Genomic DNA, 26,492 nt, shown 5'->3' on the forward strand with positions numbered 1-26,492 from the left:
AGTCCTGGTAGAACCTGGCCTGGCCGTTCAGGCTGGACTGTTCCTATGAGGAACACAGTCAAGACTGATTTCCATATGGCTAGGTCCAGGCTGGGGTGGTATAGTGAGCAAAAGAACGATGGATTAAATCCAGATCTGTGACTGGGGTTGAGTGGTTGAAACGTATCAGCCGTCCGACCGTCCTCTTCTTGTGTTTGCTATAGAGTGAACATTGTACAAAGAGCTGCAAGGGTGTTTATACAAGTTGCACGGGCTGTAGATGAGCAACATATTAACAAAAGGAACTATCCCGGATTAGGTAGGAAGGATAAGGCCTGTTCCTGACAGACAAGCCAACAAACCAGTATAAACATTTCACATGGGCATTGCTTGTTCCTTCTCATACACTGACCGACAATCGAGTATACACATAACATGTGGACACTGCTAAGCTCTAGACGGGCAAAGAGCAGGTAGGTCAAAACCAGATGTGTTAAAAGACACGATCAAACAAGTCTGTGCTGACTTGAAACAAATAGAAAATCATCAAGGTCCAAGAATCAACATCTTGGGTAAGGGGGTGGATACAAAAGGGAAGGACTGATGCTCAGATTAATGTAGCAAAAACCGTTTTTCACATTACAGGTGTGTTAGATTTCCCATCTGCTTTATTACATGAGTGTTAGATATTACAAGTATGTTTGTTAGCTATCTGATCTGCCTTAGTATACAATACACTTGTAGTATGGTGAACGAGATATCTGCCATCTTTGTGCCCGAGTAATCCGTCTGTCAAACTGTAAATTGTGCCGTCATTACGGATATAATATTGTAGAAACACTACACTCTTTGTAATTCCGCGCTGGGCCGACAAGATAAATCAAAATAACTAAAGAAAACTTGAAATGAATCCTTAATGAAGTAATAATATGTATCTTTTAGAAAGAAACCGGCTGTCCATACTTTCTTTGGGCTGCATGTTAAGTCGCTGAGACCTTCCTAAGGCTGCTGTTAAAGGGCATGATATTTTATTAGCAACCAGAAAATTACAATTTTCCGACTTCTATGTGCATTGCAGATCAGTTTGTTTTTCCTGCTTGGGCCTAGAGCAGGAAGTTGTTTAGAGGGTGGGGGAGGGAATGGCTTGTGTGTTGTTAACGATAAGATAGAGTGAGTGGGGCAGGCAGAGAATGTAAATAGATGAACCCAACTTGCTCCAAATAAAGCCAGAACCGGCAGATTGATGTCAGCTATTCCTTCCCTACACACAAACTGTCCCCGAAGCCCATGGGCTTGGAAAATCACTCTAGTATTGGAGCATTGCTGTTTCTGCTGATTGTCGTTTGGGCCTGGGAATGATGAAAGCTAAATCGCCCCCTCTAGATTCAAACCTGCAGATATCTGGCGTTCACAGCCAATGCTACACTCTGCTTCCTGCTGACAGCTGCATTTTCTAAAATGTTATAGTCGTTGTACCTGTTGCCGATTAATACACGTTCGCTTACTTTGGTAGTTCACTAGTGCACATAAAGCATCTCTATGCCCTGGTAACGTTTGTAACAATTTGCAGCACAGTGGCCTTTGTTTGTGTTCAGCCTCACAAGGATGAAAGGCAGAGGTGTCCACCAGGATTCGAATATGAGAAGTTCATATTACAGAGATTTATACTTTGGGTGAAGTTACCAAATGAGTTGACTCAAAGCTGTCTGGAACTGGGCTAAAGGGGAGTATAATAAGGAAATAAATAAACGCGATGCAATGGACATACTAATCATTTCCAATGGACAATCAGCCAACACTCGAGGATGGGTGGTTGAATAGTAGACGTGATCTCTAGGTTTCCTTCGGTATAGGGCCAAGTTTTCCTGCCTCTTGATGCAGAAAACAGCGGGTGACTGATGTGCAAGTGGCAGGTGAAAAAGGGACTGAACAGTGGATGTGTATTGGGGGGATGGGAGGGGGGAGGTTTTGCTGCCCAAAGGTGGTAGAACATGTCACTGGCAAAGGAGAGGGGCCAGCCTCCCAGCATGGTTATTTCATTTTTATTTTATCCACTGCTTGAAATTTAGTGGGGCGACGCTCCACCGTCTTAGCGGAGAGCTGCTGTTGCCTGTAGGCCTGTGCTTGGTCTGCACCCAGCTGTCTGTGTCCCAGGAACAAGCTGCAGGCACCAAATGGTTTGGACAAGAAAATGCAAACTTTCCAAAAGTGGCATTTTCAGAATTGTGACTTAAAATCGGACTATCATTAAAGAGGGTTTTAAATTACAGTTCCTCAGACACTAAACAGGACTGTTCAACTTGCCCCAATCCAAAGTACACACTCATTAAATGTAATAAGGTAGTCCAATGTTATCCTGTGGGAGAGGTAGGCCTTGGAATAGTGAAAAATAAATTTGCTAATTAATCACGACAATTTAAAACTGCTAACAGGCTGCAATGGTAGGTCTGATACATGTTTAAAAGGATACGTTAGTGGGTGGCACAATAAGTGCTGCAAGCCCACTAGTAGCATTTATTTACCAGCACTGGTTATGATATACCACTTTACACTTTAAATTAAATATGCCAACTGAGTAACTCAATTTCACCATGTTTTTGGGAGTCCGCATTAGTACTCGTTAGCAGTGGTGCAGTCACACAGTCCTAAACACTGCATAAAACGGGCTCACGAAACAGGAGGAGTGAAGGTAAAAAGGTTTGGGGGTGACTCTGTACACAGGGCCAAGTCCAACACCTATACTAAACAAACATGAAAAGCATGCACACGCAACACCATACTGTGCACTATGTAGCTCTGTTTAACCGCTTATTTTATCAGCAGATTTCATCAGACGTTTGAGCCATATCGCTTAACTGTACTAACATCAGTTTAGCTGCTTTCTAAAGAAAAAAAAACAATGGTGCTATACAAGATGCTTAACTAATCATGAATGATCACTATTATAAGACCATATGCCTTCCGGCATAATATAGGAATTAATCCGGTATTTTGTATAGTGTTATCATTCATTTTCTTTTTATAGAACACCTCAACTAATGTTTTTCAGTACTTGTTTTTTAATGTGGAGCAGCTACTGCAAATTTTGCCACTTTGTAGCACTGTAAGAAACAATGGTTCCTACTACTTGACCAAGTTACACCTAGTTTATCAGCCTCAGCTGACCATTCTGAAAATCAATCAAGTGCCCTACGGGTTACACATAAATTCCTGCAGGAAGCACCACTGTATCAAAAGTAGCCATCTACATACACGTGATTGTTATGAAATTAATGGAATGTTCTTTCTTGAACGTAATGATAGGATGCAACTTTTTTTTTTTTTTTTTTATTTATTTATTTTTTTACTTTTTCAGTAATTTATTTTTTATACAGTGCTTCTAGTTAGGAACTGCCTCAGCCAGAAAGAAAAAAAACACTTTTTCATTTTTTCATTTACTTTTTGGGGATGCAAAAGCATTTGCAGAACATTTGTCATGTCACTCTTTTGTTAGCAGTCTCTAGGCACCTTGGACTGGATGCCTGCAAACTTTTTATAGTGCAAGGGTTCATGATACCCGTGCCGTATTTGTGCAAGAGAGCAGTTACTATCCCTTCTGACTTGAAGCCTGTCCTGGGCCCCGAAACTAGCACCCGTCCATGATGTTAATGGGTAAAATTAAAGTATTAGGCAGAGCCTGTGAAACTGCAGGACCTTGTGAAACATGAACAAGAATAGAATTGGGGAAGCTATTATTGCAAGCAAAACACCGGAAACGGCTCTCTAACACACATAGAATGACGTCTTAGCATTTAATGTATAAGACATGGGATCAAAGATTTGTGCAATGTTATTTATATCAGAATTGCTCCATTCAATGCTCTATCCATTACATATGTAGACTGTCAATACAAAAACAAAAAACATCAATATAAAGTGTGAATGGGTGACATAAGTACATGGTGCTCAAACGGTGAACATTATATACCGTGAAAGCAGTTCCATATATACAAGTTGTGGGTTAGGCCAGATATCAAATTCAGTCCAGAGATTCCTATCTTTACTAGTATAGAATCCTGGTGGTACTGGACCTAGAAAAAGCGTCGACGTTTCGACTCTATGGTGCCCCAATGGGTGGTCATGACGGGTCTTCCTCAAGACGGGTATAGTGGGGATATTGTAAAGACAGTACTGTGTGCAGGCCGGAGGTCTCAGCCTAGGGTAGATGGGCGCAATGGCCAATTATCTATAAGCTTTTGTAGTTTTGTCAGTTGCGGTCTCCTACTCGGTTATCTGAGGTAGTGTTTTACACTGTTGTCCATATAGACCCGATAAATAAGCAGACCCATCTTTTAACCCCTTCCATGCTCATGACAAGGTCCGCTCGTCATGAGGCACACTGGAGATGTGCTAATGACGAGCTGACCTTGTCATGAACAATGGGAATTGGAAAATATCAGCACCCAGCGGGAATTGCCTTAGCACCAATGTGGTTAAGACCACTCGCTATTTATTTGCTGAATTCCTTAATTGCATTGCTTTGGTTGTTGCCTATAGGCGTTATTTCAGTCTTTATTACATTGTGTTGGATTGGGTTTGTTTGGGGTGCTCATTCACTTAATAGTAGAGCATTTGTTTTGTAAACCATATGTTTCAAGCCCTCTGTCTAAAAATGTTTTCCCTCCTCCCTCTAGTACCGTTCCATAAACCACCGCGTTGATGCCAACTCCCTGCGGCTGTACAGATGGTATTACTCCAGCATTTACCAGTGGTGAGAAACTGTGCTTTACTGCTGAAGCTTACATTTACTTTGATATGAATGCTTGTTGATCATATAGAACTAAAGTGGTCTCCTATGGTTGGTCGGTCCAGAATGAGCAGACCAGAGTGCTGTGATGGGCTGAGATTCAGGGGGTCTATCTCGTTATTTTTGCTTATAGAAGTGTACCCTAAATTGCTTGCAGGCGCTTGTGCGGTGGGTCTATGCTCCGTTTTAGCAGGTTGCAAAGTGCTCACCCATGAGGAGGCTGAGAGGGTGTTTGTAGATGTGGTTACATGTCTACAGTGTTACCCATCTTGCGTGTCTTATTTTACTGCTCTTGTACATTATGCATCATCAAATCAAATCATGGGGTATTTATTTAGCGCACATATCACTCGAAAGTCTCATGGCGTTCGCGGATGACTCTAAAGATAAGCTAGATTTGATACAGTTAGTTGTCAAACAGCCATGTCTTTAACTACCTGTGGAATCAATTATGGTCATTGATGATCCGTAGATACATGGGTAGTTTGTTCCAGAGAGCTGGAGCAAGGAAGGAGGAGGACCTTTCTCAGTTTGTGGTAGTGCGAATTCGGGGAGATGCGAGAAGTGATTAGTTACTGGATCTTAAAGTTCTGCCAGGTTGGTACCAGCTTTACTTTTTTGCCCAAAAACCTGGTCTTCTTCCGTACACGTTCTTGTGCGTGAGGCATAGAATCTTAAAGCGTTTTTGTTCTCTTTCTGACCGTAGTTCTGTTGCATTCGGTGCAGGAGTCTCTCTTGTTCGTAGCTGGTTCTCACTGGTTCTTCATGGACATCCCTTGGTACCAGGTCTAGAGGCTCTGCTACTTGGATCTTCAATGTCTGTTTGTGGGGATGGCTCTTTTATTTCACAACAAGTCGCTGTGCTGATAGAACAGGCTTCTAATTTTCACCTGAAGTTCATGAGGTTTGGGGTGTAGGGTGTAGACCTGGGCAGAGCTGAGGAGGTGGTCTGATTTTTGCATATGTGAGGAAGAAAGCACCCAGCAAGAGATGCATTTGCCATCCATCCCATTTTCCATTTGTCCCTTTTGTTGGTCCTCAACCTGGTGATTCTCTGGACCTGCCTGGACCCTTCGTGCAGGAGAACATCCCCTCTGTGAAGCGGATGTCCCTCCTCGGGAGGGATAAGCCAGTTGCCCTGCAGAAGGTCTTCTCGCTTCCCAGTGTGGAAGTCTCCAACCAACCCAATGCATGCTGGGAGCCCGGTCCTGCTGTATCATCCCCCCCCCCCCATTTGGACTAGACATAAGAGAAGACCGAACGGGGATGCCTTGGGCACAAAACTGCGGTAGTTCAAAGTAAAGAGGTTTCGAGTTAAAGTTATCTCATAGTTCAACATCCATTAAAAAGCACTTGGAGACATTCTAAACTTTTTAGTTTGTTCACGTGCTGGAGCAAGTGTATGGTTGTATGAGAGTAGCACGTGACTGGCCTGGGTGTGTCTGTTGACATGTATGGCTGGTTGGAAGGCAGTGTTCATGCCGTGGCATTTAAGCGTCTCTTGATCTAGTAGAGGTCTTTTGCATTCTTCGAGGTATACTCTGGAGGGGAGGATTGACTTGTTGCCTGACCAGAAATTGAAGCTCCTCATGACAAGGAAGTCTGGTGAATAAATACTTGGGGCTTTTTTTGGCTGCACCAGGTAGATGGCTGCAAGTTATGCACCAGTAAATATTGCACCCTCCTTCCTGGGGCATTCTTCACCTCGCACAATGCGATCTGACACTACAGGGTTTGAGGTTTATTGGTTGCAGTAACTCGCACATATTAAGAGTTATACCTTAAAAATGAGGCATAACATCCTGCCTTTGGTATTTTATGCACAAAAACACAAATGTGCTGGCATTTATGGGGCATTTTCCCTCTGTAAATTTGGCAAATTTGAGGTCCTGGTGCTGTTTGTTAGATCAGGCACCATTATGTTGCATTAGTGAGATGTTTTTCTCATTTACTTTTGTAGGTATTGTCCATGTGTTAGCGCAGTTTACGGTAGGTGTAGATTGGTGGCTGCCCATCTTTTGAGTACCATTGATGTCCACTCGTGTGCGCTCTGGGTAACCCTGGACTTGTCAGGGGCTACTGGAGGCCTAACCGGCACCTTGGAGATCATGTCTTGTATTCTGAAGTTCTTGTGGCGTTTTAAGCTGTGGAGTGTCTGCCCAAGGACCTTTCTGGCTATAACCAGCCTGGGCTGCCCATACATGCGTCCTCCACACCTTATAGCATGGTCAGCTCCCTCTCCCCTCCCCCTTCACACGGGTGAAGAGGTCAGACCTCCATTTTTTTTACTTAAAAGCATCACAGGAGGTGTTTGCTTTGCTCTCCAAGTTGTCAGTTATGACTACAGGATGATGCTCTTGTGTCAGTGGATCCATGGTAGATCCTACTTTGGTACTGCCTGTGTGTTCAGTTTGCCACCACTTGGTTTGACTGGACTTTTCCTTCCATCAGTGCTGGTGACTGGGCTAGCAGAGCAGCTATCTAGTGCTTGGAGGCGCTTCGGTCACAAAATGGTCCAAGGCCACGAAAAGCAGCAGTTAGACTTATTTTCCAGCTTAGAAAACCTGAGCAGACCGCTTTACTCACACCTGATCGGGCCTCTCTACTCGCACCTGAACGGGCCTCTCTACTCGCACCTGAACGGGCCTCTCTACTCGCACCTGATCGGGCCTCTCTACTCGCACCTGATCGGGCCTCTCTACTCGCACCTCGCACCTGATCGGGCCTCTCTACTCGCACCTGATCGGGCCTCTCTACTCGCACCTGATCGGGCCTCTCTACTCGCACCTGATCGGGCCTCTCTACTCGCACCTGATCGGGCCTCTCTACTCGCACCTGATCGGGCCTCTCTACTCGCACCTGATCGGCCTCTCTACTCGCACCTGATCGGGCCTCTCTACTCGCACCTGATCGGGCCTCTCTACTCGCACCTGATCGGGCCTCTCTACTCGCACCTGATCGGGCCTCTCTACTCGCACCTGATCGGGCCTCTCTACTCGCACCTGATCGGGCCTCTCTACTCGCACCTGATCGGGCCTCTCTACTCGCACCTGATCGGGCCTCTCTACTCGCACCTGATCGGGCCTCTCTACTCGCACCTGATCGGGCCTCTCTACTCGCACCTGATCGGGCCTCTCTACTCGCACCTGATCGGGCCTCTCTACTCGCACCTGATCGGGCCTCTCTACTCGCACCTGATCGGGTCTCTCTACTCTCACTCCTGAGTGGGCCTCTTTATTCTCACTCCTGAGTGGGCCTCTTTATTCTCACTCCTGAGTGGGCCTCTTTATTCTCACTCCTGAGTGGGCCTCTTTATTCTCACTCCTGAGTGGGCCTCTTTATTCTCACTCCTGAGTGGGCCTCTTTACTCTCACTCCTGAGTGGGCCTCTTTACTCTCACTCCTGAGTGGGCCTCTTTACTCTCACTCCTGAGTGGGCCTCTTTACTCTCACTCCTGAGTGGGCCTCTTTACTCTCACTCCTGAGCGGGCCTCTTTACTCTCACTCCTGAGCGGGCCTCTTTACTCTCACTCCTGAGCGGGCCTCTTTACTCTCACTCCTGAGCGGGCCTCTTTACTCTCACTCCTGAGCGGGCCTCTTTACTCTCACTCCTGAGCGGGCCTCTTTACTCTCACTCCTGAGCGGGCCTCTTTACTCTCACTCCTGAGCGGGCCTCTTTACTCTCACTCCTGAGCGGGCCTCTTTACTCTCACTCCTGAGCGGACCTCTTTACTCTCACTCCTGAGCGGACCTCTTTACTCTCACTCCTGAGTGGACCTCTTTACTCTCACGCCTCTTTACTCTCACTCCTGAGCGGGCCTCTTTACTCTCACGCCTCTTTACTCTCACTCCTGAGCGGGCCTCTTTACTCTCACTCCTGAGTGGGCCTCTTTACTCTCACTCCTGAGTGGGCCTCTTTACTCTCACTCCTGAGTGGGCCTCTTTACTCTCACTCCTGAGTGGGCCTCTTTACTCTCACTCCTGAGTGGGCCTCTTTACTCTCACTCCTGAGTGGGCCTCTTTACTCTCACTCCTGAGTGGGCCTCTTTACTCTCACTCCTGAGCGGGCCTAATTACTCTCACTCCTGAGCGGGCCTCTTTACTCTCACGCCTCTTTACTCTCACTCCTGAGCGGGCCTCTTTACTCTCACGCCTCTTTACTCTCACTCCTGAGCGGGCCTCTTTACTCTCACTCCTGAGCGGGCCTCTTTACTCTCACTCCTGAGCGGGCCTCTTTACTCTCACTCCTGAGCGGGCCTCTTTACTCTCACTCCTGAGCGGGCCTCTTTACTCTCACTCCTGAGCGGGCCTCTTTACTCTCACTCCTGAGCGGGCCTCTTTACTCTCACTCCTGAGCGGGCCTCTTTACTCTCACTCCTGAGCGGGCCTCTTTACTCTCACTCCTGAGCGGGCCTCTTTACTCTCACTCCTGAGCGGGCCTCTTTACTCTCACTCCTGAGCGGGCCTCTTTACTCTCACTCCTGAGCGGGCCTCTTTACTCTCACTCCTGAGCGGGCCTCTTTACTCTCACTCCTGAGCGGGCCTCTTTACTCTCACTCCTGAGCGGGCCTCTTTACTCTCACTCCTGAGCGGGCCTCTTTACTCTCACTCCTGAGCGGGCCTCTTTACTCTCACTCGAAAGCGGGCCTCTTTACTCTCACTCGAAAGCGGGCCTCTTTACTCTCACTCCTGAGCGGGCCTCTTTACTCTCACTCCTGAGCGGGCCTCTTTACTCTCACTCCTGAGCGGGCCTCTTTACTCTCACTCGATAGCGGGCCTCTTTACTCTCACTCGATAGCGGGCCTCTTTACTCTCACTCCTGAGTGGGCCTCTTTACTCACTCGATAGCGGGCCTCTTTACTCTCACTCCTGAGCGGGCCTCTTTACTCTCACTCCTGAGCGGGCCTCTTTACTCTCACTCCTGAGCGGGCCTCTTTACTCTCACTCCTGAGTGGGCCTCTTTACTCTCACTCCTGAGTGGGCCTCTTTACTCTCACTCCTGAGTGGGCCTCTTTACTCTCACTCCTGAGCGGGCCTCTTTACTCTCACTCCTGAGCGGGCCTAATTACTCTCACTCCTGAGCGGGCCTCTTTAGTCTCACGCCTCTTTACTCTCACGTCTCTTTACTCTCACTCCTGAGCGGGCCTCTTTACTCTCACTCCTGAGCGGACCTCTTTACTCTCACTCCTGAGCGGACCTCTTTACTCTCACTCCTGAGCGGGCCTCTTTACTCTCACTCCTGAACGGGCCTCTTTACTCTCACTCGATAGCGGGCCTCTTTACTCTCACTCGATAGCGGGCCTCTTTACTCTCACTCGATAGCGGGCCTCTTTACTCTCACTCCTGAGTGGGCCTCTTTACTCTCACTCCTGAGCGGGCCTCTTTACTCTCACTCCTGAGCGGGCCTCTTTAGTCTCACGCCTCTTTACTCTCACGTCTCTTTACTCTCACTCCTGAGCGGGCCTCTTTACTCTCACTCCTGAGCGGGCCTCTTTACTCACTCGATAGCGGGCCTCTTTACTCACTCGATAGCGGGCCTCTTTACTCTCACCTGATCGGGCCTCTTTACTCTCTCACCTGATCGGGCCTCTTTACTCTCACACCTGATCGGCCTCTCTACTCACACCTGATCGGGCCTCTCTACTCGCACCTGATCGGGCCTCTCTACTCGCACCTGATCGGGCCTCTCTACTCGCACCTGATCGGGCCTCTCTACTCGCACCTGATCGGGCCTCTCTACTCGCACCTGATCGGGCCTCTCTACTCGCACCTGATCGGGCCTCTTTACTCGCACCTGATCGGGCCTCTTTACTCTCACTCCTGAGTGGGCCTCTTTACTCTCACCTGATCGGGCCTCTTTACTCTCACCTGATCGGGCCTCTCTACTCGCACCTGATCGGGCCTCTCTACTCGCACCTGATCGGGCCTCTCTACTCGCACCTGATCGGGCCTCTCTACTCGCACCTGATCGGGCCTCTTTACTCTCACTCCTGAGTGGGCCTCTTTACTCTCACTCCTGAGTGGGCCTCTTTACTCTCACTCCTGAGTGGGCCTCTTTACTCTCACTCCTGAGTGGGCCTCTTTACTCTCACGCCTCTTTACTCTCACTCCTGAGCGGGCCTCTTTACTCTCACTCCTGATCGGGCGTCTTTGCTCTCACACCTGATCGGGCGTCTTTGCTCTCACACCTGATCGGGCGTCTTTGCTCTCACACCTGATCGGGCGTCTTTGCTCTCACACCTGATCGGGCCTCTTTGCTCTCACACCTGATCGGGTCTCTCTACTCACACCTGATCGGGCCTCTTTGCTCTCACGCCGTGTTCGCTGTCTGGCATTGAAGCGAAGGACCTTCTATAAAAGCTACATCTTCATTAACAAAGTGTCCTGACAGCCGGGGAGGTGTTGTCTTTCTAAACTGTTTCATCATATTACCCACTGAGATCGTCTTGATGCAAATTGATAACGTTCTTACTTTTGGGAAGGCCGTGCGAACCCGTGGCTGAGAAGTGCTGCATGCGCCCTCAGATGCCCTGACCTTCTCTCGTCCAGCCTGATATTTAGTGCCAAGAAACCTACTTAGTAGTATTTCGTGCTGTATAAGTATCAGAAACAAATCTTATAAAGACCTTCCCCGTTTAATAGGAGTAACATAAAAAGACCTCTGTGTGTTCTGTATGAAACAAGTGAGGCCTTCATGATCCGGTTTGTTCGGATTCGGGCTAGTCGCCAGAATCCGACTGTAGCCAGGGATAGACGGACGCGCTGCACTTCGAGAAGCGATGGACGTATTTGTAGAAGTTTCCTCTGCTCAAACTGTGGTTTTAGTGTAACTAACCGCGTGAGGAGCTGCAGAGAACTGTTTAATTTTAATCCACCGTGCAATGATGTGGGAAACTGTCCAGAATGCATTTTTCATGCCTCACAATCTTCGATATGAAAGGATTGCGAAGCACGAAGAATGCATTTTAAAAATACATATTTAAGCTGTAAAAGTCGCACTGCCTATTCCAGGTGTGTCTTTCCAAGGCTGACCGTCTATATCCAAGAAAAAGATATGTTAGATGTTCAGGTTAACAATCGAGTAGGTGAAAAAAAATCCACCCATATTCATTGTAGGTAATTGTGTTTTTTTATAGAAGTGCACCGAAAAGCTTGTATATCTCTGCCTCTCCTGGACCCACATTGGACACCCTTTGGTCTTTCCATTTCTTTCTTTACAAAGGCCTGAAAAATAAAACCGACTAGATTGCTATAGGCTTTATCCAGCTTAGGGCTCGATGAAATACTAGGCTTTTCAGGTATTTGGATAAAATACATTTCCATGATGTGGGTCTGAAGGAGAAACGTATAGTTCAAAGATAAAGAGGTCTAGATTAAAAAAAAATATATATGTCAAAGTTAAACACTGGTTATCTTGGAAATTTGGTATGCTGCCTTGGATCTACTTTGGACACCAATGGGTGCACAAACATGGGTAGATTGTAGAATTAACGAGCAACAGTAGTCTCCCCTCATCTTTGTCAGCCTACCTGTTGCACCGGTTTTCATGATGCGCTATCCTGGGACCAGACTGGATCTTGGTGATTTATCTTAAACCCTATAATGAATTTGTTATAACTCTAATTTGTTACACGTGCAGTCACAATGGGCTCCAAGACGCCCTTTGTGGCTCTCCTGCCTCTGGCAATATTTCCTAGTCTGTGCCCACGGTATGAGGCAGACATGGGTGACCGGTGAGTCACCGCTCGCAGGCCCGGCTCTCGCCATCGCTGTTGTGCGCAAGAAAGGATGTGAGTTGTGGTTTGTGGGGACCGCCCGGTTCATGTGTTGCAAGAAGTCACACTGTATCATTTTCTCACAAGACTTGGAGGCATGGGTCTGCGGAACTTCTGGTTTACTATTGGTGACTAATTAAAAATGAACTTCACCTTATCCGAGTAGCTAAAAGCAACCCATGTACACATAGAGTGTGTGCTTATTAGCGTGGGTCTAAACACATGTCCAGGTCATGAGTGCTCTGCCGTAGCAGCGTCAGTGCTTGGGAAGGTGCACCGCTCAATAGCATGCAACGTGGATCACCACGTTGCATGCTATTGAGCGGTATAAGCGGACAGCGCTGTGACGCTACCTATGACCCTTAAATGAATTAAGGACGTGCAGAGGACATGTGCTTTTACCTTGACCACGCTGCATGGTCAGTTGGGCTTGAGGTGTACATGATCATGGCAAGCCTCGATCTCATGAGAACATGGCACGGAGTGGCCACCATGGAGTCTCCGCTGTTTAAATGCATTTTGTGCTTAAGGACTATACATTTAAATGTACTTAAAAAAATGTCCTTGACCTCTGCGCTGACCTACACTAACCAGCGTAATAAGTTGGTGGTAGAGGATTTTGAACACCCGTGCACTTTGACTTGCAAAATATTTCACATTTTTGTAGAAAATGTGGCTTCATAGCTATGTACAGTAACCCACAGCACACATTTCCAAGTCATTTAGGTTTGGTATAGGAGATCCGCCATAAATCAGGGATCCAGTCCTGTTGAGCTCACGGTTCTCCTGCCTCAACGAAAGGTGGGCGCCTGCTAGGTTGCCTCATGGCTCTGCCTTCAGAAGCTTCCGGCTCAGTGGCCCATGCACTGGAGGGCGGCCGAGTCCATCTGCCGGAAGACTACCGTGTTTTTAGGTGGGCCCCGGCTGTCCCGGGCATGAATATTAACCAATGACCCCATGGGCTGGGACATAACCCCTGCCCTGAAGTTTTGAATCTCCACAACAAGACAGGAACGCCTACTTGCAACCATGATGGAGGCAGATATTTCTTCAATGTGATCCGGCCAACAAAGCAGATACATTTTGTGGGCGGTCCCTAGTCAAAATGGCAAGATCCTTCGCTGCTCTGTGAGCTCCTGGCCATGGGTTCTATTTATCCACTCCTAGTTTTTGATACGACAATACTTTGCCTTCTGGGATTTCGAGGTCCTTCACAGCAATGTTTGCGCTAAAGACACATTGCATGATGCAATGGATCCGGTATCAAGACCTAACTGGTGTCTGGTGGTCCCTGTGGCGTAGGGTCAGTTATCAGCATTGGGGGATCATAATGACAATCTCGATGGCCACGCGCTAATCTGGCATGACCAGTCACCATGTTGTAGACAAATTTGGTAGCACTGTTGCTTTAGCAAGACCATCACAATTCAGCGCTAAACTTTAACGTTTGCAAGCCTTTTTGTGGTGGTGTTTAGTGGTAGTTCTGATTTGGCCCTCTGAAGTGCAGTTCTTCGCATCCTCGGCTACGAGTAAATAATATTACTGTGCATTGGTTGTTACCTCAGACCGGGTCATCGCTTGCCATATTTATCAAGTACTAATGTGCAAATACCCCGCATGGACGGAATGTTTCAGATACCCATGCATTGGCTTCATATACAAGAGATGGCCACTGTATTGCTAACAATTTCAGTGATGCTGAGGGTAAGGGTAAGGGGGAAGGGATGGTGAGGGGGTGGGGGGGGGGGGGGGTGAGGAGGGTGTCTCATAACGTTTTTTGCCATTGCAATTTCCCCATAGGAAAATTGAGCAGTCCCAATGGCTGAACGGAATAACACAAAATTTGGCAGAAAGCTAGATAATTACCCAGAACCGTGCATTTTTTAGTTTTTTTTATTATCATAAATCAGTTCAGGGGAAATCAGGGTACAAAATATATTGGAGGAAACTAGGGTTTAAAATGTGTACACACACACGCACTTACTCACTCAGCAGCAAACTCAAACCCCATGGTCTGGGTGGCTGACCGCAACATGGAGAGAACGTGTCAGCCACCACTTTATGAATCTGTGACCTGGTCCCACTGTCATTGAAAATAAATAAAAATAAGGGGACTGGGCAGGGGGACCCTGACCGTCGTTCTGGCTCTTGTGGGGCCCTGATTTCAAATCAAAAAATTGAAATAATTTTGTGGTATTACCACAAAGCATAGCCCAGCTATTGTGTAATTTTGTGATGGTACAGTGTAACTGCAAGCTAAATGTGCAGGGCCTTAGGGCGCTACAAGACCCTGATGGGCTGTGTGTCGCATGCGTTATACCCAGTTGGGGATGGTAATAAAATATAACTTTACACTAAAAAAAACCTGAAAAATTCACTGTAAAAACACAAAGGTTAATCTGCCATCATAGCTAAGCGAAAATGGCTGTTAATAAATGTTACATTTTAAGCTAAAAAACCTTCTGAAATTAACCTGAAGTAACTGTAACTTTCACCCTCGCCATGCACTGCTCATTAACTTACATTTTGCATCACTCATGACATGCTCTGAGATCAGTACTAACATCAATGTAACATCTGACATTCCACCAATGACAAAACTGTGCATGGGGAGGGCACAAGTGAGTTAATTTATTTAACAATAACTGCAGATTTTTTTTTTTACAAGTTTAAAATGTACATTAAATGCAACTGTTTTACCCAACTATAACATCAGTTTTTATTTTTTAATGAATTGCTAAGGTTTTTTCAATGTAAAGTAAAATATTCTAATACCTAACTATAACGTCACTTTAACCTTTGGTTTTATTCTCAATGAAATATATTTGCGCATTCACAAGCACCACCCACTCACATTCGACCAATAAGCATATGATATTCTTAAAGGGTGATTGATTGTTTTACGGGCCCCCCTGCTGTGAATCAAAGTGTTTGTGCTCCCGGGCTTTGAAATGGGTTAGCCTATTCGGTAAATTTATAGATGAGTGGTGTTGACTCCGTAACCTCCCGCCCTCTGAGTGATGTACTAGGTAGTCTCGGCTCTCTGTCAAGAGCTACTTACTGGCAGCTGACAATGTTGGAGCCCGTTTTGTCCAGTTCTGGCATACGTAGTCTAATAGTGGGCTTTAGATGTCCACTTTCTTTACATTTTGACTTGAGCTAGTACTTCAACAAAGTTAGTTACAGGAAAAGGTAAAGTTTTCTTATTTTCCACTGCCACTCATTGTATTTTAATTGGGGAGTGTAAAATAACCCTGGAAATATGTTCAAAACCATATAGCATGGTTTCTCAGAAGAGATCAAGTGTGGTGTAAGAGCACAACAAAGTTAATGTTTTACGATTTGAATACAGATGTATAATATTTTGTAAAGGACTATCAATATCCAGTAGTAACCACAAATTGCTGGTATTCAATAACCAGTCAAGGAATGTAAATACATAAAATCCACAGGATTCATATAAAAACTCCTGAACACATTAAAAACAGACCACTAGCAATGCTACCAAAAGAACAACCGTAGACCATAATTTCATTATTTAACTGCTAAGCATAGAAGTCCCGGATAGAAAATCTTGCTGGATTGAGGATGGGTAGAATAGATTAAGTTACCATTTTGAGTAAAATTTGTGAAGACATGGAGCATTTATTAAGTTCAGAGGCTTCAGGCAATACAAATAACAGGACATACCAACAGCTACATAGAACTGGTTGTCATTTTTTTGTTTAGTTATTGCGTTTATTTTATTTTATTTTTTTCTGTTCATAGGATTTTGAATGTCACCATTTTTGTGAACCTGGCATTAGCCTTCATTGAAAGGCCTTCCTCGCTGACCAGTACCTCTGATGTGCGTTACCGTGGCCTGGCCTGGGAGCCTTCATGCGGTCTCACGGAGAGCATTGAAATGCTAACTTTCCTGATCTTCATCACCGATGTGTCTATGAAGGTGAGTGAGTGTATGTAGAGGTGAAGAAGGATCCAGGAGTTAGCATGCGATGGGGTCCATACATGAGGGCGCTGGTCAAAACCCATTGCAGCTCACGCTCTCGAGGCATCTGTAGGGCGACAGCTGTTCGTAGGTGAGATTGCGCCTCCTTGGATAGCTTTGGAGTTTGGCTTATGTTCTTAAATATGCTGGAAGGCAAATATGCGTGGTGGAGCTTGTGGGTTTGACCTAGCAAGGACTGGCAGGGAGAGGGAAACGGTGGGTGAAAGCTATCCGCACAGATCAGAGTTGATCCATCTTAGGTAGAACACAGAAAAGGTACTGCTACTCAAGAGTATCTATGACCGTCTTCGATCAACTTTTGAAAAAGCCTTACTTTTCTTACTGTGCCCTGTGTCCAGAAACCATGGTAGTATCCAGTGCCTGATCCTGACACAACAAGATTTACTCACACGTCGCTTAGAATATGATGTGGCCTATAGAATATTTAACTACCTAATGAAAAATAAAACCTAGCTGCACTAGAATACTATAGATCGTAGGGAGGAGAACAGCAATATCGACCTGTCAGTCTTTCAGTTACAAAAAAACTGTAAAGACCTACCATTTTCTTTGTGGGTGCAGTGAGGGACCAGTAAAGTTGGGTTACGTGGAGCTAAATAGTGGTAGTGGTGGTGGAATTACATGACCGCTATCCCTTCAGCTTAGAAAATTGCTAGACAAAAGGCCATGTAATACCAGCAATATGGGATTTATTCACTCATTATTCAATGGCTTTGTTATATCTCTATACACAAATAACCTGATTACATAGAACACTACAAACGTTCAATATTATTATAATCCAAAGAAAGGCAGCTGTTTTGTAATATATCTGGCCTTAGGTCATGCTCCGCTTATTTATAAGTTGTGCCCAACTCCGATGCGGTCTAAGCATTTAGAGTTCTTCAACCCACCACCACGTCAAGGAGGTGGCTTAAGCCCAGACTACTGGTAAAGTGGCTGACGACTGGTGGCTGCAGTTTACTCGATGGGGAAACGTGCTTAAAATTTGCTTTTGTTCCCCTGTGTGAGTACGTTGCTGGTAGAAATCCACCGGGTAACAACGTGATGGTTTTTGTAGCATCAGCAAGGTGGAGTGGCGTCCCTGAGCCTGATGAAATTACCCAAAAAATTGGCAAGGCAATGTAACATATCAGCCTTTCCAATTAAGATGGTCTAAGCATGCTGTTCTGAGTGCGGTCACTGTGAAAAGTAAAGTATGTAGGACTGAAAGTGACCCACAACTTATTTTAGATTAGAGAAGTTTTTTTTTTTGTGCTTGTTACGGGGTTCAGATGGCTGATGCAATCAACCACACCCTACTTTTCTTCACCTCTTCCTACACAATCTCAAGATGTGGGGATAAATCTCTCGCGTTCCCTTTTTCTGTTTTGGTCATGAAAGTAACCGATGATGACAACGTGAGCCAAGTGGTGAGTACCAACCAGTAGCTCTTTGGGTGATACTTACCTGGTACTTTCTGACCTCTCACACTTTTTTCCTGCTCTATTTTTGATGTGAGTATGTGTGTGGAGAGTAGACAAACTCTAACCGCGTAGAACGCAGCACACTCTGAGTTGGGCACGACTGATAAATAAGAAGAGCCTGACCTAGGGCCAGACATATTACAAAACCGCCCCTTTCTTGGGATTAAAATAACATTGAAAGTTTATAGTGTTCTATGTAATCAGGTCATTTGAGTATGGATCAGTGAGTGGAGGGCGACCTGGCTACTATCCCTCTGTAGCTCCCCTTTATTTGAATTATTATATCTCTATGGATGGGTAGAATAGATGAAATTAGCATTGTGAGTGAAATGTTATATAGGACTTCCATCCCTTCTGCCTTATGCATTGTGCATATTTCAGCAATGAAAAACCTGTTTTGTACTTGCTTGGTACAAACCTTGATTTGTAGACGCTGCATGGGCGGGGTGAAGTGTAGATTTATATAGATCTTGATGGATGGCAACTTGTACTGTTTCCTTATGTTCTCCATTTCAGGGCTAGGGAGTAACAATGCTGGGTTTTCTGTCTCTTCATCCAGAGAAGAATTGGCTCTATTGGCTTTAGGTGACAAATTGCACTATACGAGCCGCAGAGTTTCAGTGCCTCTCCCATTAGTTTACACTGAGGCGATGAAATATGATTGTAAGCCAGTGCCTGCTTGGTAATATAAGTACATAGTACTATTACAGCATATCGTCCACAATGTAACTGCAGCGCAACATGTGTCGCAACTTCATTTCAACTTGGCACCCTAGAATACTTAAAATTAATCATCTGGCGCAGCGTGCCCAACAATTACACGGTGTACCTGTTGGTACTAGGGCATGGATTCCTCACTCCTCTGAATTCAAAGACCAATGCCACTGCTGGTACTTTCTCTTCTATTTATCAGTGGTAATTAAGTCGGGTTCCTAAATGTGCTACCCTGCGCTCTTGAGCGAGAGGGTGGCCATTTTGCAGCTGTGTACGTGAATGGGTCGACCCTGACACATACGTTTCAAAACATCGAGCCTGATTCACAAAGGTAAATTGAGACGAAAGTCTAACTTTATGACTTTAGGTATTCACAAAGGTTCTTTACGAGCTGTAAGGTTAGACTTTTGTCTCAGTTAAACTTAAGTTTTGGTCTTAAGTTTAACTGAGACAAAAGTCTAACTTTACTACTCATACATGACCTTTGTGAATATCAAAAGATGTAAAGTTGGACTTTCATCTCAGTTTACCTTTGTGAATCGGGCTGTTATTTACACCCTGGCCACCACCTCTAAGCCGAAGACCTTGAAGAATCACTGCAAAGAAATTCTTAATTCAGATAGTGCTTCTCCATAGAGGTCAACTGGCCCATGTCAAAGTGACTTTATGCTAACCTTGTTTCCATATACCCGCATAGAGCTTTTGGGGACCGGTAGGCAGTTATACATAATGCAAACATGAACATACAGGTCACATGCTGCTAAGTGACATTGGCTGAGAAAATAAGAAAACCTGAAAATAAACATCTGGATATGAGGATAGGTGGCAGCTGTGTTCCACTTTGTAGGGAAGGCTATTACTGTTGTATTGAGTATCTGGGGCTTTACATTCTCTAAGGTCGCCCTACAACGCCATATAAACTAAAGATGCGACACTCAATCCTAATACATTATCTGCAGCTGAATTGGTCTACAAGAATTGTGAGATGGTCTGAAGAAACAGGGACTCATTCTTATGGGGGTGGCACTTCTGGACATGGCGTCTTACTACATATCTACCACTGCATTAACAAGCTTATTTTAGTGAAACTATATTAAACTTGGTTGATTTTCCCTGCAGTGCTCCTTTTGTGATTTCTGCTCTCTTGGTTGCTAACTTGATGCATTTGTTTGAGTCTTTTTCAGAGTTATTTAATAGGTTTGGAGGAATTTAGGAAAAACAAGTGGCTGATGGCCTACATTCTGGTCATTGCAGTGTCGTTTGCTGATTGGACTGCATCTCTTTGTTTTCTTTGTAAAGAGGTAAGAAAAGTTTATACACAGCTGTTTGTGAGTGTTAACTGTCCTGGTTTCACCTGGTATCATACAGTAATTTTCTTGCGAGGGGGAGAAGCTCACCCATTAGCATCTGTGCTGTTTCCATGTCTGTGCCCGGGGAAACAAACGTGTGTGGCTCACATAGGATAGTTTCATATTATGGCCTGGAAGAATGGTGTGTGATCTGTTCGATTCTACCTATCTGCAGTCATATCGTTACAATGCGCACTGTGTGCTGTAACCGCTCCCTGAATTCCTATTTCTATTCAGAGATTTTACAGATCGCATCTTTCTCATTATTTATTTTCCTGTTGAGACCTATGAAATCGAAGGCTCTGTTTTCTCCCATACTTCATGTTCGATAGCCAACATCCTACTGTCCGTCTTTCCAAATATAAGTATAGGGCACTCTACTTGCTATGTATGGCTCTCATAGAGCGCCTCTATCCTTAATTTCAGTTTCTGAATCTCAAAAACCATTGCTATGACGGCAACAGTAGATAACAAAACTCATTACCTGCTGTTGTGACGTCATAAAAGCCTTCCAGGCCAAGCTGACAAGCCTCCCTGAGAGCCTGTCTGCGGTGGTGGGGGTTGGTTATGGGTGGAAAATGAGTTTTAACCTTTGGGACATGGAGACATAACAGGGACCATGTTATGGCTGCCCCCTTCCCTCCTCTGCCACTACATAGCAGTTAAAAACAGGGGAAGATGATTTTGGGGGTGATGCATAGCCCATCTATAATTCTATATGCCAGGCTTAATATGATCACTGAATCCTAGATCTGTACTTGAGTTTACTCTGTGCACTATGGATTATGTATAGCTGCTATCCAGAAAGTGATGGAGGCAGCTATGGATACTGCTTTGGTCATGCCAATGGAGACTGCGACCATGCTAGAATATTGAGATGGATGCAACAAGCTGGCTCAGTCATAACACGTTTATTTCCAGTTTCTTTTGCAACCCGTGCAGCAAGTAAGGGCACCAAAGATGGGGCGAGTGCAACATTTAAATTGCAAAGTTGGGATGTTTGGCAGAGTGTTGTCCCCATTTTGCAGAACAAGGATGGTAGTTTTAATCGAGGCACCACCAAAGAGGAACAGGTGCTCCTACGTTCCATTCTTTTCAGTGTCTGTTTGAAGTCCTATCAAGGGTGTCCCATTTGAGAGAGACTATGGAACCGTTTCTTCACTTCTCTAAAAGTTGCCGACCACTCCCACCCATTATTTTAAAATGGTATATAAATAGTCAACCTTGTGCGGTGGTGTTGTATTGGACCGCCTTTATTTTTACTTGGTGCGCCTGTTGGGTTGTCCAACCAAAATTACAATACCGAGTAGACTTGCTATGTGTCCTGAGCATCCTGAAAATGAAAGTGCTAGTAGTAGCCCCACAGAGATCTGAACTTCGATCTTTATACTGCACTAAAAAACTTAGTTTTTGGGTTTAGTAAAAAAGTGACTAATGTAAAACTTGGATAAGTGCAAAGAGTGATAACTTGGGATTTGGAGGAAACAAAATCTCACACGTCCATTAGGATTTTGAATTTTATATACAAATGGGACTAAAATAGGGATGTCCAGATAAAAGAATTGCACAGGAAAGTATGAAGCTAGGCAGAAGGAGACCAAGAAAGAAAGGCAAGAAAGTAGGTCAGTCTACCCCTCCGACCCCCTTGTATGTATTAAAGTTAAAAACAAAACATGCTACGAGAAACAGAAAAAAAGTCTGCGCTTTTTTTTCTTATTCTCCCATTTCATAGAACTGTTGAGAGAAGGAAAATACGTCTTTTAAATCCGTCTCTTTTTCAATTGTGCAGAACCGCATATTTGTAACCAAGCCACAGCCCACATCTCATAAGCCACAACCGTCAAGAAAAAGTACTTCTGAGAATAAAAGGAAATGGCTACAGTCTTGATATGGCAGTAGGGATAAATGCAAAGAGACACGCAAAGAGCAAATAAAGGTGGTATAAAAAAAATAAAATAAATTAAAACATAATGAAACGTCCACGGGAAAAACGTCAGGCCATCAACATTCCCATTGGAAACCGAGCATTTTAAAAGTATTCATTCAAGCTAATTCTTCGAAAGTTATTGAATTCGAGTTTTAAGCTTTGAATTAAAAAGAAGCACCTAATCTGTCCTATTACTCACTGTGAGGTACTTTACCTAAGTTGGCAATAAGCCCTAGAACTAGCTGAGGAATCCTTGTTTTTTACTCTTCTTACAGTGAACATGACTCTATAATCAGAGTAACTTTGCAGTTTCTGTCTGAGGTCAAGTTCTTTGAAAGATGGGAGCATCCAGGGATGAAAGCAAGCAGCTGCATCCTTGGGTGTTACAATAGTGAGCACTACTCTGGATATACCCACATTGTTACAAGTGATAAAAATAAAGTAGTATGTGTTAGAGGTCGACTAGTGTGTTGATTGTTGTATATCCCTGAACTTAAATGTGTTGTGGACGTTGTTTGTCTTTTAATATTTTGAAGATGTCGATTATAATCTAACTCAATGAAAATGGGACACGGCTAGTCAAGAGTTCTTTAAACAAGGGTTACTAAAAAAAAAAAGAAACCATCCCCTTGAGTAATGTTCAAATGATCAGGTTACTCCTTCTCTGTCACTAAAGTAGACTAGGGTTTGGACTCCCATTGGACCCTGGTAACATTCTCTACTCCTTGGTGTGTATCTAAAAGAAACATTCAACCACACACTCAATCCTCCCCTCCAGATAACCTCTATTCCCCACAGCATTACTTACCACTCGCGTCCATTCATCTTTCCCATGCATCTATTGCCCCATGCCCATCCAGATCACTCCTCAAACCAACCAATCACTACAACCGTTCACCCAGTCTATAACTATTCTAGATCCGTAACACTGCCTGGACACCACCGTAGTCAAACACTACTATTGATGGTTTCTCCTTACCACCATACTTGACCTCCCCAAACTACAACTATAGTCCCTGCATATTAACCTTACGCCCACCACTGCATATTTATTCCTACTCCTAAAATATCACCACCCAATCACCATTACTCTCCCTCCCATCCATAACCACAGTGCACAATATAAATAAATATGGCATCATAGTAGTGACTGCGATAGGAGGCCCCTCATCTTCACAGATATTATATTATTTGGTTGTAAAGCTCTTCTATTAAATGCAACCATAGTACTATATTGACCTGCCCTTTCCCCCTTTGTATGCAGACCTCCACCCAATTTTAGAGCTTTTATTGAGGTCTGAGTAGACTCAATATCAAACCTGTCTATCGTCCACTCAACCCCTGGTGACTTAAATATCTGGTTTGACAAACCTTATATGCCTCAACCCAATGTCCTCTTATTAGGCTTGGCCATGCGAAACCGAATATAAATTGTCACCGGGCCTACCCACTGAATAGGGCATATATATTGGGCCTGATAATCTGCAACTCTACCACTTGTAACCATGCAGGAAAACTCTCCACTCAGCTCGGCTGGTCATGTCCTTCACACATTAGATCCTTTCAAAACTCATCTGCTCATCCCATTCAGCAACAACCTTACAGACCCTTGAATAAGCTGAATAAGCATTGAAATTCATCTAGCTACAAGCGCACAACTGGAGACCATAGACTCCATAAAGACGCTACATGGATTGATGACCACAACACAGATTGTCGATGAACAAAGACCTAAACAAGATAAAAGGACAAATCTCACACTGCAACACAACTCTCACAAATCAAAGGACCCTCTTGACAAAATGCATTTACAAATGCACAACAGAAAGTGTACATCATACATCAAAAAGGTAAAGAAAATCCAATATTCATGCAGGTTCTTCTGCTCCAAGTGCCAAACAAAGGAATGCCACAAAATACTGTTGGGATTCAAAAACCCTGAAATTACTCTAAAAATTACCCCTCGCTCTCAAGAAAACGCGAGTAGCAGCTGTCCCCCAACGATGCCACGAGTGCTCCAGAAAAATACATGGATCTCTATTGTCTTTCTGAAAAATAGCATTGATAAAAATTCTGGAGCTTGTATAAGCCACGGGTCCAGCTGTCGGTCCTGCAGACCCAGGTACACCAGAAATGTTCATGAAATTTCTATTATTATATATGCGGCTATTGAAACATTGAATATAATCACTGATTCTCTACCCACAGGAATCTTCTCACAAGACATAACAAATCATAGAAACAACCATTAATCAAGAACCTGAACCTAGAAGACCCTAATAGCTATTTCTGATGGACCCTTCACTGGCAAACTGTGTGATAGAGCAGCATTTCTCACAAATCCTAGAAGACACCCCATAATCTCAGTCCATCAAACCGGATTCTGCCCGAGATGACCCACCGAATCGTCCTTACCTGCAGTGGCCCATCTGTACGGGCTGAATGGCCATGCTCCCCACCTTTTTCCAGGCATGAAGAGTGTCTGTCAGGCTGTACACAGGTTAGCCTGACGGGCACTCTTTTGGTACAGATCGGGCAGCCAGGAGCTAGACATGTGTTAAATATGCAGGCTACTTGAGCTGAACTTTGCCAAGCTGATTATTATACGGCCCACTGGGTGGGACTTCCTCAGCCTGGCTAAAGTGCCTCCCGGTCCCCCTCCTCCTCATGACGACGTGGAGCGTCAACGATTGCCTCGTAGCTTGACGCTACGGCTTCAAGTCCTTCAGTGCCCAGAGCTGAGTGTCAATCAGTAACACCTCACTGAGTGGGGTGTTTCAGCAGTCTCACTGACCCCATCCCAATCTGTGACTAGATTCGGACTGCTGGCTTCCCTTATTGGCTGACCTGTCAGCCAACGAGGAAAGGCAGCAGTTCCAACCCTCTTGGAAGCTCTGAGGCTTCCCTGTTGGAGAGCTGCAGTTGAGATGTTTTATGTGTGTGGTTTTTTTTGGGTGTGTGTGTGTTTGTATGTGTATTTGTTAGTGAGTGTTGTGAATGGGTGTGTGAATGAATGGGTGTGAGAGGCGTATGTGTGGCCCTCCAGCCCCCCGCCTCTAGTAAAATTACGAGCTTCCACTGGTCTTTACTCGAATTGCAATGTGGGGCGCTTAAACAAAACACTAGCAAAAACATCATGGCCTTTCATTTCCCGGATCTTTCTGTTGCTTTTGATAAAATTCACCATTAAACTTTAATTCTCAGACTTAAGTAAATCTTCATTACTGGCATAGCACTTGTTTGCCCCCTACTACTTCATACTTTTACATTGAACTCTCTTAAGCTAAATACATCAAAACCCAAAATACTCATTTGTGGAGTTGATCCATTAACAATGAATGAATAAAAAAGTGGACACACTAACCCGGTTGGTATACTACTGTGACGGGGTAGGAGCGGGGCCCACAGGGGAAGGTGAATCAGCAATGCTATGATCGGGTTCAAAAGAGGCAGAGTCAGGAAATAGTGCACGAAGAGACGGCTTTATTTTAAGATATGCTTTTCTTCTCTTAGTGGTAGCTCTCAGTCTTGCGAAGTCAGAGGTCTCCGTTCTGACTCCTCTTGGAAATCCGGGACTAGCCAGAATGATGCAGGGCTGCTCAGGTCAGAAGTCGAGTAGGCGTCGGTCTTGTGACTGCCTCGTAACTCCGGAGAACTCCCCAAAAAGCAAGGAAAAGAAAGAACACAGTCACTGGGGTGTCCACACAGGACTGCAGGGGCCCGGGGAGTGAGGGAAACCAAGTGCACAACAACACCCCGCCGTCCGTGGTGCTCGTGAGGGGAAGGGGTCTCAACTGTACAAAATTTACACTGGGTCTCGAGGGCGCCGCGGCTCACTCCGTCCCACCCAGCCCGCAACTGCACCCCGTACCTTGTCCAGCCACGCTCCTCCCGTGGGACCGTGGCAGGGCGAAGCGCCAAACCGGTGGCCTCCTGGCTTGTCGACCGCTGGGCTCTCTCCGTATTCTTCTCCTGGGATCTCCGACTGCACCGCTCTCCGCCTCCACGCCAACACACCATCCGCCTCCAGGGAAACGCCGTCCGTCTCCTCCGGCGCTCTTCCTGCTTTTGGATCTTCCGCGTTGACGGTGGGCGTGGCCTCGCCGTCCTGACTCCTCGGGTTAAAGGGACCGTGTACATATTCCTCATTGTAGTCCCACACACCGTAGTCCTCCTGTGAACGCCAGTCCCCTAGTGCAGAGGCAGCAGTCTGTACAGGGACGACAGAAAGGGGGGTCAGAGGCATTGCGGACCACCAGTCCGAGGGCATGTCAGTATTGTGATCCTCGTGGCCCACCGCCCCGTCTATTATGTATTACTATACATTGATCACCACTATCGGCTGTCATGTATTACTATAAATTGTTCATCACTATCGGCTATTATGTATTACGATACATAGTGGTGATCAATGTATAGTAATACATAATAGCCGATAGTGGTGATGAATCGTCCATTATGTATTACTATACATTGATCACCACTATC

The 26,492-nt window shown here is 45.2% G+C and overlaps 1 protein-coding gene across 1 annotated transcript in view; it reads left to right on the forward strand.

Annotated features, from left to right (window-relative positions):
• Positions 1 to 26,492, forward strand: part of TPCN2 (two pore segment channel 2) — a 228,681-nt gene that overhangs the window by 57,579 nt on the left and 144,610 nt on the right. Inside the window, exons 3-5 of the mRNA XM_078684245.1 lie at positions 4,653 to 4,729; positions 16,308 to 16,485; positions 19,913 to 20,029. Coding sequence (XP_078540371.1) covers positions 4,653 to 4,729; positions 16,308 to 16,485; positions 19,913 to 20,029 — 372 coding nt within the window. The remainder of the gene's footprint in view (positions 1 to 4,652; positions 4,730 to 16,307; positions 16,486 to 19,912; positions 20,030 to 26,492) is intronic.

Source organism: Lissotriton helveticus, chromosome 3_2 (genome assembly GCF_964261635.1).
Source record: "Lissotriton helveticus chromosome 3_2, aLisHel1.1, whole genome shotgun sequence".
In the NCBI taxonomy this organism is placed as follows: Eukaryota; Metazoa; Chordata; class Amphibia; order Caudata; family Salamandridae; genus Lissotriton; species Lissotriton helveticus.